The sequence below is a fragment of the Gobio gobio genome (assembly GCF_949357685.1).
Source record: "Gobio gobio genome assembly, chromosome: 20".
Lineage (NCBI taxonomy): Eukaryota > Metazoa > Chordata > Actinopteri > Cypriniformes > Gobionidae > Gobio > Gobio gobio.
Genome location: NC_137113.1, coordinates 40,453,206 through 40,469,091, shown reverse-complemented (window position 1 = coordinate 40,469,091; position 15,886 = coordinate 40,453,206). Strand labels below are relative to the sequence as shown.

At 38.1% G+C, this 15,886-nt stretch overlaps 1 protein-coding gene across 8 annotated transcripts; it reads right to left on the bottom strand.

Moving 5' to 3' along the window:
- Positions 1-566: 566 nt before the first annotated feature.
- a1cf (apobec1 complementation factor) lies at positions 567-15,088 on the bottom strand. 8 transcript variants are annotated; one of them, XM_079801050.1, is made up of 13 exons: positions 14,831-14,946; positions 11,204-11,347; positions 10,003-10,137; positions 9,566-9,696; positions 9,238-9,476; positions 8,769-8,933; positions 7,517-7,614; positions 7,297-7,433; positions 7,154-7,206; positions 5,668-5,861; positions 5,434-5,570; positions 4,560-4,696; positions 571-1,799 (listed from the first exon to the last, which is right to left on the bottom strand). In XM_079801050.1, the coding sequence occupies exons 2-13, from the start codon at positions 11,300-11,302 to the stop codon at positions 1,660-1,662; spliced, it is 1,665 nt and encodes a 554-aa protein (XP_079657176.1). In that variant the 5' UTR covers positions 11,303-11,347; positions 14,831-14,946; the 3' UTR covers positions 571-1,659. The 8 variants fall into 8 exon arrangements, with proteins under 8 accessions (XP_079657175.1, XP_079657176.1, XP_079657173.1 ...); XM_079801054.1 differs by having other exon boundaries at positions 577-1,799; positions 4,551-4,696; XM_079801049.1 differs by having other exon boundaries at positions 567-1,799; positions 7,154-7,433; positions 14,831-15,088.
- Positions 15,089-15,886: the final 798 nt, after the last annotated feature.

Genomic DNA, 15,886 nt, shown 5'->3' with positions numbered 1-15,886 from the left:
CACACACACACACACACACACACACACACACACACACACACACACACACACACACACACACACACACACACACACACACACACACACACACACACACACACACACACACTTTGTTTTTGTGAAATGTGAGGACATTCCATAGGCGTAATGGTTTTTATACCGTGCAAACCGTATTTTCTATCCCCTTACACTGCCCCTGCCCCTAAACCTAGCCCTCACAGGAGACTGTGCAGTTCACTTTCTGTGAAAAAAAACTTGTTCTGTATGATTTATAAGCATTTTGAAAAGTGAGGACATGGGGAACGTCCTCATATTTCACCCTCTTTTTGTAATACCTGTGTCATACCCATGTCATTATACACATTTGTGTCCTGATATTTCACAAAAACATGCCCACACACACACACACACACACACACACACACACACACACACACACACACACACACACACACACACACACACACACACACACACACACACACACACACACACACACACACACACACACACACACACACACACACACACACACACACACACACACACACACACACAGACAGTAGACATGTCTTTAGAAGTGAATTTGGTTTATTGATGGTTAGTTACACGATGGTTAGATTTACTGGAATTATACTTAAACAACTCTCTTACTTTGTAGCACTATGAAGCTCTCAGCTTATTTTTTTTTTTCCCTGACGATGCCCATCCAATTCTCCCTCCAGTTCCGATGCCAATCACCGAAAACAATAAATTATCAGTCTTTTTTAAAAGTCCATGATCGAAAAACAAAGTTCACATAAACAGAGTTGGAATTCAGGTATAAAAATAAGTTCTAAGTGCTACACAAACTTTAATACTGTCACCTTTAAGGCATGTGTCCATGTATATTTAACAGTGCTCTCATATTCCCAACTTATAAGAATGAAGAGGGAAATATTAGTAGCAAGCCTGTAAATATCTTATAAAATATAGCAAAACTAAAGAACCAGATACAAAGTGTCAACCATATCTAAAATGATCTCAAAACATGCAGATACATACAAAAGCGTATGAAAGCATATGATCTGTTAAAACTCTCTGTACTTGGGTGTTAATGCAAATACTGAAAGAAAACCAACACAAAAAAACAAACCACTTTAAATACAACTTAATACCAAAGATTTCTAAAGTAAATGTCTAAAAGTCTGTAGCACAATAGGGTTTTACTGTGTGTTTCAAAATTACTCAATTGTAATGATTCAGTTTTATAGGCAATCGTTCTAAGGCAGCATTTAACAAGGGTCCAGCCTACATTTCTGTAATTTAGATCATTTAAAAGCTAGTAAAAATCATACCTCATATTTGATTGGGTCATTATTCTGGACGACCCCAAATTATAAAGTTTCAACCAAGGCAATTTATGCCTTGACAAACAGCAATAAACCATAGAACATAAAACTGGACATTTTCTGGAAACGTTTGAGTTGTGGACAGCCTTCAGGTCGCCCTCTTCCTGAGTTAAGTCAAAATTTGACTCATATTCTGCAGTATCGCAAAATGCTCATAAAACACTTGGGAAGGAATAAAGTTATAACTCTGAACAAAAACTACTAAACATATAAACACAAAGAAATGCACAGAACAGATTAACATAAAAATGACAGTTAGTTAGGGGTATCAAAACACTCCATATCCATCCCCACGGGCTGCCACAGCAAAGGCCGGGTAACCCTCGTAGGTTGCATAGGCAGTCAGGTCCTGACCCAGAGAAACAGCCTGTTTCAGCTGGGTTGCAGTGGTGCTGGCAATTGTATAACCTGTGAAACCAAAAGGAAAAGACTTAGGGGATAATAAGTATTTTTAAATAAAAATACGATTGACGAGTGTCTGTGACCCGTTAAAAAGACACTTTTTTCACGGGTTTGTTTTACCGTGCAAACAGCAGCATACAGAACAGATAAAATATAAATAAAAAGAATACAATAAATAGGCCTACACTAAATATTTTTCACTTAAACAATTACCAAATTAAGATGACTAAACGAAAATACACTGAATCCGTTTGAATCTTTGAAGAACCAGAATAGTTTTTTCGTCAAATAAAAATAGCAGGCCTACCTCAATCCACACCTTGTATGGTTTTTTTTATTTTAATTTTTTTATTAAGTAACATGTCTAAGTGATGTAGGTTAGTCTGGAGCACAGCCTGTTGATAAAAGACACCCTCTCAAGCCTCGCTTATACTTTTGTCTGTCTCCGCAGCGCGCGCCTCTGCTGACTGCGCGCGCGCCTTCTGCGCTCCCATTATGTTGTTCTTTGGGCGACTCGGGGTAATTGTTCTATAAACCATCAGGAAACAGCGGCGAGAAGAACATAAGTGACAATGTTTACTTTAGTAAAGACCAAAACCACACTACGAAAAGCTTTAAACAAGGCTTCATATGGCACTGGTGTCCTGGGAATACAGAGATAACGCGCTTCCCGAGGCTGGCCACTCTAGTGAGGCCTTTTATTTGCTTTCCACCAGTCAGGAGCTTGTACTACTGCTGTATTTTAATACCGCATAGCATATTTTGCAATATGAGCATCCCTACACTGCTGTGGACATTGTTTACTTTATTCATGTGTTTACTGTGATAATGGACTGAGGATGGGAGTAGGATTCGGTTTCGGATTCGGCAGAATCTTAACTAGTGGATTCGGTATTGAATGAATGAACCTTTATTGCCCCGAGGGGAATTTGTCTTGCACTCAGTGGAGCCACATTGAACATTTAAGCACAAACAACAATAAATAACAATACATAAATAGTAAAAGAAAAGACACAACAAACATCTAACCGCATTGAGGACGTAAAGAATACAGAACATTGACATCAACAACAACAAGATCAACACAGTAATGACAGCGCATCAGTCCAGTAGCTAAAAATGCATAAAATTAAGTAAATAATAAATGGTAAAAGGTGCACATTTAAAAGATCTATTGCCTGAGCTTGATTTGTTCAGTAACTGCATGCTCCTTGGCACAAAAGATATAATGGCACGTTTGGTTTTAGTCCGGGGCATTCTGAATCTACGTCCAGAGGGCAGGGGGGAAAACTCTGAAAAAAGTGGGTGGGATGGATCATCCAGTATTCGACCGAACCACAAAAATTCCGGGATTCCTAGTATAAAGACCTTGCATAATGTACCGTTATGTTTTTATTACTTTAGAATGAGCCATTTCTATCTACATATACCGCGGGTCCCCTTACTGTGAAGTCGCCATTTTGCGTCGCAATGTTTCTACAGTAGCCCTAAACGGACAAACTGCTCTACAGAGTTCTAGTCACCATAGCTTCTCTATGTGCTTCGAAAGGGAGGGGGGAGCGGTGGACGGTTGCAATTCGCAAACTCACCACTAGATGCCGCTAAAATGTACAAACTGAACCTTTAAATGTATTTTAAAGACCCCCTGTGACGAAAATCAAGTTTTTAATGTTGTTTAATGTCCATGTGGAGTGCCGGGGGCAATTTGTATATTCATGAACCCGCATATACTAAATGAAGCAAGGGTTTAGAGTTACATTCAAGCTATTTTAAGGCATGAAGAATTTTCTTTTTCACAGGAAAAACATTTAAATGTCATTTTGGTTGTTAAAGATAAGTTTTAAGGTATAAAATTATTGGGGGACTTTTTTTAAAATAAATAATTCTATACAACATTTGAAATCCTTTTTACCACAGTTGTACATTTTAGAGTAATATTATACAAAAATATGTCTGACTCTGTCCTGTTAGAATTTTTTTTTTGGTGCGGTACTATATTGAACTCTAGGGTTATTGAGTATTTCTTAAATAAATACATAATATTTTAATGTTTTGAGTTATTAAAAAAAAAAAAATCTAGTGAAAAAGTACGTTCATGAGCTTAAAATGAAAAAGGAATGAAAACAAAATTGTATATATAAAGCGCCATACAGAAACCTTTAAGGTTCTAGAACCTTTTCTTCTAAAGGCATCTTTACACAGCTGAGTTAAGGCTGCTCTGTGCCCGTTTAAAATTCTGTGTAAAGACAGTGCAGTTTATGCCTGCTCTGATCCACCTCAGCCCCTACACTCTAAAAAAAAAAAGGTTCTATATTGCACCAAAAATGGTTCTTGGCTCGTAATCATAGGGGAACCTTTTTTAGTGCTATATAGCACCAATTTTGGTGCTTTAGTGGTTCTTCAGCGGTTCTTCAGAGGTTCTTCAGCGGTTCTTCAGAGGTTCTTCACCGGTTCTTTGACTAAGGTGCTATATAGCACCTCTGAAGAACCGCTGAAGAACCACTGAAGCACCAAAATTGGTGCTATATAGCACTAAAAAAGGTTCCCCTATGATTACGAGCCTTTTTTTTAGGTAGTATTAAATCATACAATTGTAATTATTGTGTAAATGTGTTTATGCCACCTCTGAGCAACATTAAACAGTCTGTGCAAAGACTGCTTCAGAAGCGCTTCTGTGTAAATTTGGCATATGAGTGTATGTGGTTAGAATTAGAGTTATAACAGAATTAGCATCACAGTAAAATAAGTCTTACAGACCTCACATACCTGGGAATGCAGCAGCGACGGCCGCAGCAGCGTCAGCGCTCTCAGTCTGAACTCCAAGGATCTGCAGAGTGTGTTCGGCTGCATGCAGCTTAGCCTCATCCATCGATGTACAGAGCTTGGCGGGGGTGAACGGGTGTCTGGTTGGTCACACAGAGGGAACAGTGGTAAAATAAATTGCTAAAATGTATAAATATATTGTATATGGTGTTGAGAAAATAGGTTAGATATACTGTATGCTGGGAAGTGTTGTTTGCTACATGTCGTGTCTGACTGAAGTGTTAATTTAGCTACACTTCAGTTCATTTGAATACTTTTCATATCTCTGAGATTCCACTCTGAGTTTATAATAATGTTGCTGATACTCTCAGAAAAAAAAGGTACAGTGGAGGTACAATTTTGTTCCTTGGGGAACAAAACGTATAACTACCTTTAAAGGTACACAATTGTTCCTTAGGGGTTTTCTTCAACTTAAAGGTACCACCCCAGTGACGACCACTTAAAAGGTACAATTTTGTACTCTCTTTTCTTTTTTTTTTGAGAGTGAATACATTAATTCACCAATCACCATATTCTATTCCCTTTGCTATAGTATAAGGGCGATCAGGAGAGACATGTTTGCAGTGAATTCATAATTAAGTTTTAAAGCTCAGACATAGTTTTTTATAACTCAGAAACAAAATGATGGTGAATCCAACATAATGTGAATGGTTCACTATCAGAATCTGAGGTAATGAGGTAGCATAATGTTCAACTTGAAGCAGCCTTAATGTTCTTCATGTGACCGTAACGCACAAGAATCTATCCAGGTAGGCAGCTCACTATAGGTTTTGAGACAGTTAATGTGAGTATGGTTGAAGCAGAGGTTATGGCGTACATATTTGGATATTGAGTAGCCAGAGCAGGGATGGTGACTTTGTAAAGGAACAGTTGCCTCTGATCTGGTCCAATAGCAGAGTGAAGCTGGTAAACAGGTTGACCCCAGTTATTCTTTTGGCAAATATCCTCCAAGATCTGCAAAAACAGCAAAATGGTCCTTGGAGAAATGTTTCTTGAAAATTCCCGCCTTTAAAATCCTCAAGTGACCTTTTCAGTGAGGTTATGAGTGTACCTGTGGGGCGTGTTTGATGCCTTGGGGCTTCAGAGTGACTGGGTTCATGGGCGTGAGCTCCATGCCAGGAAGAAGGTCATAGAGTTTGTCATCAGGGCGTTTGTCTGTCTTGAGTTGGTATGTGGTGCAGCCACGACCCACGCCTGCATAGGCAAGGTATCCACGCCCACCCAAACCACGTACGCCCGCTGCCCCTACAGGTACATTCATGTAAATTTCTAGGAATGCAAGAAGGCATTAAGTTGAATCAAATCACCAGAAATCACCCAGGTTTCAATCAAGAAAATCATAGATATGTTCCAAGCCAGCACATTACAGAAGCTGCATCTCTGATTCTTTTGTCTGATCATAACTTTTATAGATTTGAAAGGCTTGATTTTTGTACCCCCTCCATTCAGATTAATATATTATTGTCACTGGACTGTAATATGCAGGCATGGATAACACATTCAAATGCTAGATGGGACAAGAAAAACAAACAGTATAACAGAATATTTTGTGTTTATGGTCACATGCAAAGAAGATGCAAAAATCATATGTTTGAACTGCCGTAAATGAAACATTATGTAAAGATCTTTCAATACCAAGTACTTTGGCCTCTTAAAGTCAACATGGAATTAAAATGTGCTTCCTGATCCTTAGCTCCCAACCCCCTAATGTTTCTTATTCTTTTTATTAAAATACAATAAAAACGTATTCCCTCCATCCACCTGGCTCCATTCAGGTGCATGTACATAACACAAACTTATTGATTTCATCTAATAAAAAAGGTTCCTGTTTTTTTCATGTCTTTATTTTTCTCATTCACTGTAAAACATTTCAGGCCTCTCCAATTAAAATTTTTCTAGTGACTGGTCACATCAAAATTTTTCAGTTGGCCAAATTGAATTTCTGTGAATTGATACAATTCAATTCACAGAAATTAAATTTGGCCAACTAAAAAATTTCGATGTGACCAGTCACTAGAACATTTTATTTTTACAGTGTTTAATATGTCATTTCAAGCTGAATTTTCACATTATGAATGTAGCATTTATAATGTTTTTCATGTTGACTTTAATAAGTGTAGTTTGGCCTTGCCTGTATTCATTTTGTTTCTTACTTGATTTATTGATTTTTTTAGATATAAAGTGGATTGTTTTGGTAAGGAGCCCCTAAAGGGACATGTTGAGGAAAAAAATGAGATGGAGTAAAAATCGCATTCTTGCAAATGTTTGGTGTTCCTTGAGAAACTTTGCGTTTTTGCATTGCCAAATAATTTTTCCTACATCTCATATTTTTTTCCTCCGCTATATCCCTTTAGAGGCTCCATAATTTGGTCATTAATATTCAGAACAATTTGATATATTCATTAAGATCTTCTGCATTTTTAGCAGATAATTCACAAGCTTGATTAACAGTTACAGAATGAGATTTATTTGTAGATGATTGTCACACCTTAAATTACATTTGGAACAGATTTCAACAAATTAATCAGATTACCCACCTCTCACAGAGGGTGAGCGCACCAGCCCTCTGGTGCTGATGTGCCCTTTGGTACTGGGGAAGCGGAATTGATTAGGGATGGTTGTGTATGCATGGGGGGCGTAGAATATTGGTGCTCCTAGGTAGGCAGCTGAGGGGTCGTACATTTGGCCCACAGTGTAAGCATAGTCTCCTTGGAGCAGAGAATTGCCACGACCCCCCGTGCCTCGGGTGTACCGCACATAGCTGTCTTTATCCACAGGCTTGGCTAGCGTGACCTCAATGGGAGAACCATCAATGACCTGGGCGGAAGTCAGAGTTTTTTATACAGCATTTTTTCGTAATGATTACATTTTCCTCTAGGTTAGATTTCGATTGGGTTCACCTTTCCATTCAGTGCGTTCATGGCGTCGATGGCATCTTCTCTTTGAGAGAAATGAACAAAGGCATAATCTCTGATCTTCTTCACCCTTTCAACAGCACCTGTAGATTAGCAAACACTCTAAATGAAATCACATAAAACAAATGAATTCCTTCAGACTTCAGAAACAGGTTCTTTTCGGTCCTTGCTAAGGTAAGCATCATACATATCATTGTTCAAAAAAATATTTGAACTTGACCTTAAAGGGATCCCAGCATGCAATAGCCATCATTTCACCATCTCGGTTAACTATAGACCCAATATAGTCTGGCTATGAGTAACCAACTTCTAGCCAAAAGAACCTTGAATTTGGTTACATATCATTTTTGCTAAAATAACTTGCGAGATGTATGATATTCCATCATGTAAGCAAAGTCAACAGTGATTACAAGGTGTTTGGTTTCATTTCTTTCGTTCATGTTCTAGATAGTCTATTTTTGGACTATGGTTAGACATCTAATACATTTTCACTGACAGCCCAGATTTTGCCTTGTTTTAGTCTAGACGTCAGGGCTGTGTTTGGATGGCTATTAGACGTCTTTTATGCAAAATTGCTTGCTGGGATAGTTCACCCACAAAGTATCTCCATGTCATTCCAAACCTGTTTGACAATTTTTCTAACATAAAACACAAAATGAGTAATTCTTTGTCCATACAGTCAGTGGGGTCCAATGTTGTTCGAAACAATGCTGTTGAATGTTGTTTTGACATTTTTGTGTTCCTAGTTTAAAAAAAGAAAAAAAAAGTCATACAGCTTTAGAGCGACATGATGGCGATGACATTCATTTTTGTGTGAACTATTCCTACGAGTGTTACATTTTGGTGTATAACTGCAGGTTTAATACTGATAGCAATGTGTTTCTAATTGTTTGTGCTATAAATATGCTTTTTGTGGAGGGGAACGCTATTAATGTTCTAAGTCAGGGGTGTCCAAACTCGCTCCTGGAGGGCCACTGTCCTGCAGAGTTTCGCTCCAACTTGCCTGGAAGTTTCTAGTATTCCTAGTAAGACCTTGGTTCAGGTGTGTTTAATTGGGGTTGGAGCTAAACTCTGCAGGACAGTGGCTTTCCAGGAGCAGGATTGGACACCTCTGTTCTAAGTGATCGCACTTCTGGTTTTCGCCTGGTGGATGATAAAACGTGTGAAAAAACCCAAAGACTTGCCATATCCAGAGACCAGAATATTAAAGTGACTTTTTATTGTTTCAACAGCTCACCAGGTTTGATGCTGTTAAACTCTTTCTCAATGGTCTCCTCTGTAGTGGGCAACATCAGATTACGGACATAGAGGATCTTCACTGTGGCCATGGTGTCCTCGTCTACCTCTACTTCCGGTTCAGCCCAGTCGACTGCAATAGGATGACCCCACAGTTGAATTCTCCCTGGAGGGAGATGGTGAAATCTGTGTCATTGGCTATTCTTTTATCTCTCACTCAACTCCTTTGGGCAATGAACTAAGTATCTTTGGACTCAACGTGAGTTCAGCCAGAGGGAAATCAATAAAATCTTGTCTTGCTTTGCAAGCTGATGATTGCTTTGAAAAACATCTGTACATTTGGAACAAGTATGAGTGTTTTTTTTGGACACTACGGTTTAATATTACACTCTAATGGTAAGTAATATACTATATATAGTATATAGTATATGTGATATATAACTGAAATTATTTGTTGTATTGAGTTTTACCTGGCAGCAGTTTCCTCCTAGCCATGGCGGCAGCTCTATGGCTTTCATACTCCACGAATGCAAAACCTCGGTTCTTGGTCTTGTCAGCAGCACTTGGATAAACAATGACTTCCATGACGCCATCCGTCACCTTCTTCATCTCTGCCAGGATTTCTTCTCTCTTTTTGGTCTTAGGAATGCCGCCCACAAATAGACGACAGTTGTCTACACTTGCACACACACCCAGAAGTCTTCCATTTCTGTGTGAATATGTATGAGGATTTTTTTGTCAGTTTTTTGTTTAAAATATGCTTCATCCACTAGATGTCCACTTTGAACAATGGCTCACCGGATTTCATAGTTGTTGAGCTGTTTCATGGCATTCTTAGCCTCTTGTTTTGTGGAGAAGGTAACAAATGCATAGCCTCGATTGTTGCCATTGAAGTCCATCATCATCCGTACTTCGTAAATTTTACCAAACTGCAGAGACAGGTAAGAGTAACATTTTTAAAGCTGCACCACACTAAAATTGATCTCCAAAACATTTAATATTTTTTAAATAAGAAATATTCATATTATGAAATATGAAAATAAATGCATTTGCAAGATAAAGTTGTGATTAAATTTTTATTTATTTATATTCTCAGGCGGGAACAGACTTCCAATGTCCTTCTATCATTTTAATCTATCATGTCCTTCTATCAAAAAGTCATTTTTTTTTTTTTTTTTTAGATTTATTTTAAATGGTTAATTTAAAATGAGTTTGTTGACCACTTTTCCCCTTACTTTTTCACAGAGTGGCACCAGTTCATCCTCAAAGAGGTCTCGAGGAAGCTTTCCCACAAAAATCTCACTGCCTCTCTCTGGAGGAAGGCCTTCCCAGCCAGGAGGTGGACCACCATATCTCCTCTGGCCATTTTCCTGGGGAGAAAACAACTGATTACTCTAATAATACATGAGTTAATATGCACACTGAGATCACCACAAGGACTAAGCAAAAACATAAATGATTATGGTAATACTATAGACCTCAAGGATGGACAAAGCATTGCACTGATCCACAGACATATGCTTCTTTTTTTTACAGATGGAAAGGAAGGAGTTTTTCATTTCCACCACATGATGGTGCCACTATACTACATACTAAAATTGCTGAATATCTCCAGTAGTGAAAACGTGGATATTATAGACACTGAAGTTCAGTCTCAGATTTCAACTTCAAGGGTTAGTTCACCCAAAAATGAAAATTACCCCATGATTTAGTCACCCTCAAGTCATCCTAGGAGTATGTGACTTTCTTCTTTCAGATGTGAGTTATATTAAAAAATGTCCTGGCTTTTCCAAGCATTATGCCAGTAAATGGCAGCCCAAAATCTGAAGCCCAAAAAAGTGTACTTCACACGCCTCCGGGGGGTTAATAAAGGCCTTCTGAAGTGAACCGATGGGTTTTTGTAAGAAAGATATCCATATTTAACACATTATAAAGTAAAATATCTAGCTTCCGGCAGACCACCTTCCGTATTCAACGTCGTGTACGGAAGTACGGAATACGGCGTAGCGTAAGTGTTTTGAACTGCGAGAGGCGTTACACTTTCTTCATAAGTTGAATACGGAAGGCCGTCCGTCGAAAGCAAGATATTTCAAATGATAAAGTTTTAAATATGGATATTATTCTTCCATCAATTCCCTTCGGAAGGTGTTTATTAACCTCCTGGAGCCTTATGGATTACCTTTTATAATGGATGTATACACTTTTTGGGCTTCAAATTTTGGGTTGCCATTCACTCCCATTATAAAGCTTGGATTAGACAGGACATATTTTATTATAACTCAGATTGTATACGCCTGTAAGAAGAATGTCATATACACCTAGGATGACTTGAGGGTGAGTAAATTATGGGATCGTTTTCATTTTCAGCAAGTTTTTCTATCCCATAATCGCCACAGTGGCACCTGTCCTGTTACCTGAGGCTGTGGTAACTCCTACCTGGTGTATGTGATATCCTGTGCGCTGGATCAGAGTGCGCAGCGCAGCCTCTTTCTGCATGCCAGTCAGTCCATCCCCACATTTTTGATTGGTTTCCATTGTGAGTGATTATCAGCAATAAATCAGCAAAATTAGGGGTGCTCACTGAAATTAAATCAAAGTTCAAACACACATAAATGACAGGGCAAGATAGCACACTCTTGCTTTAAATCTGAACAAGATAAGAAGCCAAGAGATTTTGCTCATGGAGAGGTTCAAAGGTAAGTTGTTCATATGTCCTAACCATGCCCTTTTGAACAACGCTGATCCATTACTAAATAGACATTCTTCTCATTCATATGTAAGTGTATTGTGTGAAAACTCTGATCCAGGTTAGAGGGGAAACGTGTTTGGTCTTAATAAAGGCATGTAACATCTTAATTTAATTATTGTTTCTGATCAAATAGTCTGTTTGAACTGTATGGAGAAAGCTTTGGGTATATGTTGGCTTTTTATCTGCTGGACAGTGTTGGCAAGAAAAGTGGGGAAAGAAACATTTTCCTCACCTCCAGGTCAAGGACCGTGGTGTAATTATTAACTGACGAGAGCAAATCAAAACAGCAGACGATCATTGAGTCACATATGTGTTTTAAGAGGAGGACATCTGCGCCCTGCCCTCATTTCACACCTCGTTTCATCTAAAAAAATATCTTACCTCAATCAGAACTTAGAATAAAAGCATAATTCTATTATTACATCTAAAGATTGCTCATAAATAGCTCAGCGCTCAGAAGACTTTAAAGGGATAGTCATAAATTAATAATCTGTTATCATTCATGTCATCATTATGTCATTCCAAACTTGCATGACTTTCTTTCTTCTGTGGAACATAAAATATGTGTATAACTGTTTTTGCCAATGCAATGAAACAACATTGGAGCCCATTGATTTTCACTGAAGAAATAGACATTTTATTTTTGTGTAAACTCTTTTAGATGACAAACAAATATCTTCTTTTTCAAACTATCATTTTAATTTCTCAGTTACAGTATGTCATAAATGACAAGAGTATAGATCTAAATAGCAGCTCTGATCATTTTATTTCATTTGATGATATGTTCACATTTAAATCTATCACTTTTGATTGCAGACAGCAAATCTGAGCACAATTTAAGACTTTGTATTCTTCGGACGCCCGATGGAAACTACACGATTACTAAACTCTGTTTCTGAAGAGACAAATAGGGCAAGCTGGAGACTTGAGCAAAATGTATGCACAAGTCCCCTTTTGTCTTGATCTAATATAAATAAGATATCCTTTGTGGTCATTCTTTCTTTTGAGATGAGAGTGCTATCAAGTGTGATTGAATGACACGACCACCGGTCTTTAAAATCATCAGTGTCTATTTGTCTTTGTCTTTTTCAGCTTCACTTGATCAAAGGGAGATGCTGAAGACAACAAAAGATGGTGAGTACAGAATAGGGGTCAAAGGTGACATGACTGCTAGTCTTTTTTAAAAGCTCTTCGGCTTTTGTAATCATGACAGCAATGATGATACCATGATCTCTGTGGCTCAAACAAGACAAAGGAAAGCTGTTAGCTGGCCTTCGTTTGGCTTTATATCCATTTATAGATAGATGCATGTACAGTAGTGGAAAAAAGTTGACATCTTCACCCTTTGTTCAAATATTATTAAAAATGTGTTAAAGATTTTGTAAGTATATTGCATAGCTGTGGTTGTAGTCAATTGTTTTATTTGTGATAACGCATCATTTTTGGCTGCATGAGCTGTCATAAAAAGTATGGAAGCTTGTTTCCACCACAGAGTAAAACAATTTAAAAGATAACTGCAACCTTTTATCTTATAATTCTGACTTTTTTCTTACCGATTCTCACTTTATAACTCACAATTGCAACCATATCATGCAGTTCTGAGAAAAAAAGTCAGATTGCGAGATAAAAAGTCGCAATTACCTTTTTTATTATGTGGTGAAAACCCACATCCCACATTTGGTACGCGTTGAATCCACATGTACCAGATGTGGCCCGGATCTGGGCCGACACTATGTTGCTGTAAGGGTAATTATGAACACAAGCAAAAACAAGAGAGAACCAACAAAATATCAATAACTGATTATGTTGTAGTCAATGTATGTTTTTTCCTGTGGCTTTCTATGCATTCAAATAAAACCTGTAGGTATAGTTTGCCTTTTTTTTGCCAAATAATTTCGTCAGATGAATGCCTCAATCTGAATTTGTTTCTCCCTCATATTTAAAAAATGTCTCATATTTTGACGGTTTAATCGAACTTGTAGAGTCTTTAAAAACATCACTTTTGGCAATTACTGTATATACAAACCAAATTGTTTACATTTAGGCCTACACATATTAAAAGAAGCACTAAGATGTTAAAATATACTGTTTGCAAGTCTTATCTTGCCTTTGATTGCCTTTGGTGCCCCCTTTAAAAATAGGTGCATGATGTGTGCAGTTTGAATGTTTGTTATTTCTTCTTTTCATTATCTACAATGCAATGCATCTAACCAGCAATGACAGCGCTAATGTGTTTGCCTCTACAAATTCAATAGCTTGCGCAAAGCACAGAGAGTTTATCCAAACTGAAAAGACTGGTAACAGATGACTCACTGAGTGAGATGCTATTACCGCACGCTTTTGCAGATGGTGAATGTTGCCTTTTATTCAACCCATACAGTGCATGAGACCAAAAATCGCAAATGACGGTTTTCTTGTAACTCAAACATCAGGGGTATAAGAGAGATGGCTGAGCATTAGGAATCCATTAAAGAGAGCGTTTTAAGACAGTTGGGAAAGGGCTCCATTAGTCTGCAGTCCATCCACTGCTCTCTCCTAGACAACCTGGTTACCGTTTGCATAAACAAGATAACTAGACGTGCGCTTATCATGCCTGGATCTCTGGCTGCTTTTCAGCCCATGTTGACTGAGGCTAAATACACTTGTTCTGAAGGCCACTGTGCTGGACAGAAACTGCAACACAGGTGCCGGGAATATCATATTTGTGATTGCACTTCAGTTGCATGTTACATTTGCTGCCTGCATCTGTATTTAAGCTTTTAAGACCATAAATCAAGAACGATATCATATGCACTGTATCTCCCACCCCAACCACACTGTTGCTACTGTTTAAAACCATCTGTGTGCTTGTAATTAGTCAGCATGGCAAACCGTATGATGCCGAAGTACCATATGCTGAAGCATTTCGGTTACAGCAGTGATTAGCACAGTTAAAAACTATACTGAAATTCACGTGTGCATGTACATATGTTAAAATGTCACAGTTGAAGAAAGGTTAAAGGTGATGAGTGGCTCGTTTCTGCATTATAAACACAGATGAAGCCTATAGCAATAGAGTTTGCACTGTTGAATCTTAGAATTGAATGATCTTTCCTATAAATAAACTGTGATAGTATAATTCATTGGTGTCCCGTTTTGTATTATAGTAATTTGCCTAGACAGTGTCCTTACTGGGCAGTTTAAATGCAAAATTATGAATTGCAATGCACAATTAAAAACATTAACAGAGCCATGTGGACGAGCACAGTGTTTTCTAACGCCACTACATGAAGACTCCTTATGTCTCACAATTTAGAATTAAAGATGCAACTTACCTGAGCAATTTCAGAGATCACCACCCGGAAGACTCAGACCCTCATTCTGCTGAATTTGGCAACGTGTCACTGGGGTGATTCTGTAATCACATCATATCAAACTCCAAAGGTTCACTGTCCTGGGGCTGTTTTACAAGCCGGCGTGGTTAAACGTTAACCAGCTCTATCTCTGCCTCTCGCTGTAGGCCAGCCCTTTGACCAGGAACAGCACGATCATGGTTTGCCTGCAGCAGGGTGCCTCCTGGACCAGAGATCATGCTGCAAAAGAAATTGGCCTTTTTTTTGGTCCCAAAATTATTAGCTCTTGATCTCTTGTTTTCACATCATTATAAAGGCCAAATTCCAATGCACAAATACTGAAAATGTAATATATTCGCATGAATTCAACAATTGTACCTTTAGGGGTACAACAGCTTGTCACTGCAGGGGCAATACCCTTAAAAGGACATATTTGTACCTTTTTTTTTTTTTTACCACAAAGAGGTCCATAGTAGTACCTTAAGGTAAGTATTTGTACTCTAAGGTAACTTTTTTAGGACTAAACAAAGGTACAAATATGTCTTTTTAAGGGTACTTCCCCATTGACAAGCTGTTGTACCGCTAAAGGTAAAATTTTGACACCCTTTTTCTCTGTGAAGGGGCCTGAGATTGATTATAAAGGTGGACCCCAGCAATTCAGCCGTATATAGACAGGTTTTTCTGGATCCCCCTTGACACAGGGCCCGGGACAATGTTTAAAGTTGCCCTTACTGCTGACGGTCCTATCCTATTTGTAAGGTAACATTTAATGATCAAATGCACCATAAGTCGCCATCGTCTCTTAAACAGATTTTACACAAAAGAGTTTTGTATAAGGGCGGCACAAGAGGGTGCTAGAGACACCATAGAAAACAGAGACATACTAGGGCTTTCAAAGTCAGTAAATGTACTGGTCAAAAGTTTTATTTTATTGCAGCAACAGTGTATTAAATTGAAAAACTAAAATTCTGAAATCACAGTTTTCAAAAAAAAATATATTAACAGTGAACTCAATATTAACATAATAAAAAATATTTC

Excerpts from the sequence above, each read along its gene's own strand:
- a1cf (XM_079801047.1), bottom strand. The coding sequence starts at position 11,302 with ATGGAAACCAATCAAAAATGTGGGGATGGACTGACTGGCATGCAGAAA. Across the intron at positions 5,886-7,153 it reads GCGCTCACCCTCTGTGAGAG|AAATTTACATGAATGTACCT; the intron begins GTGGGTAATCTG and ends TTGCATTCCTAG. Across the intron at positions 4,697-5,433 it reads GCTACTCAATATCCAAATAT|ACACCCGTTCACCCCCGCCA; the intron begins GTACGCCATAAC and ends GTGACCAACCAG.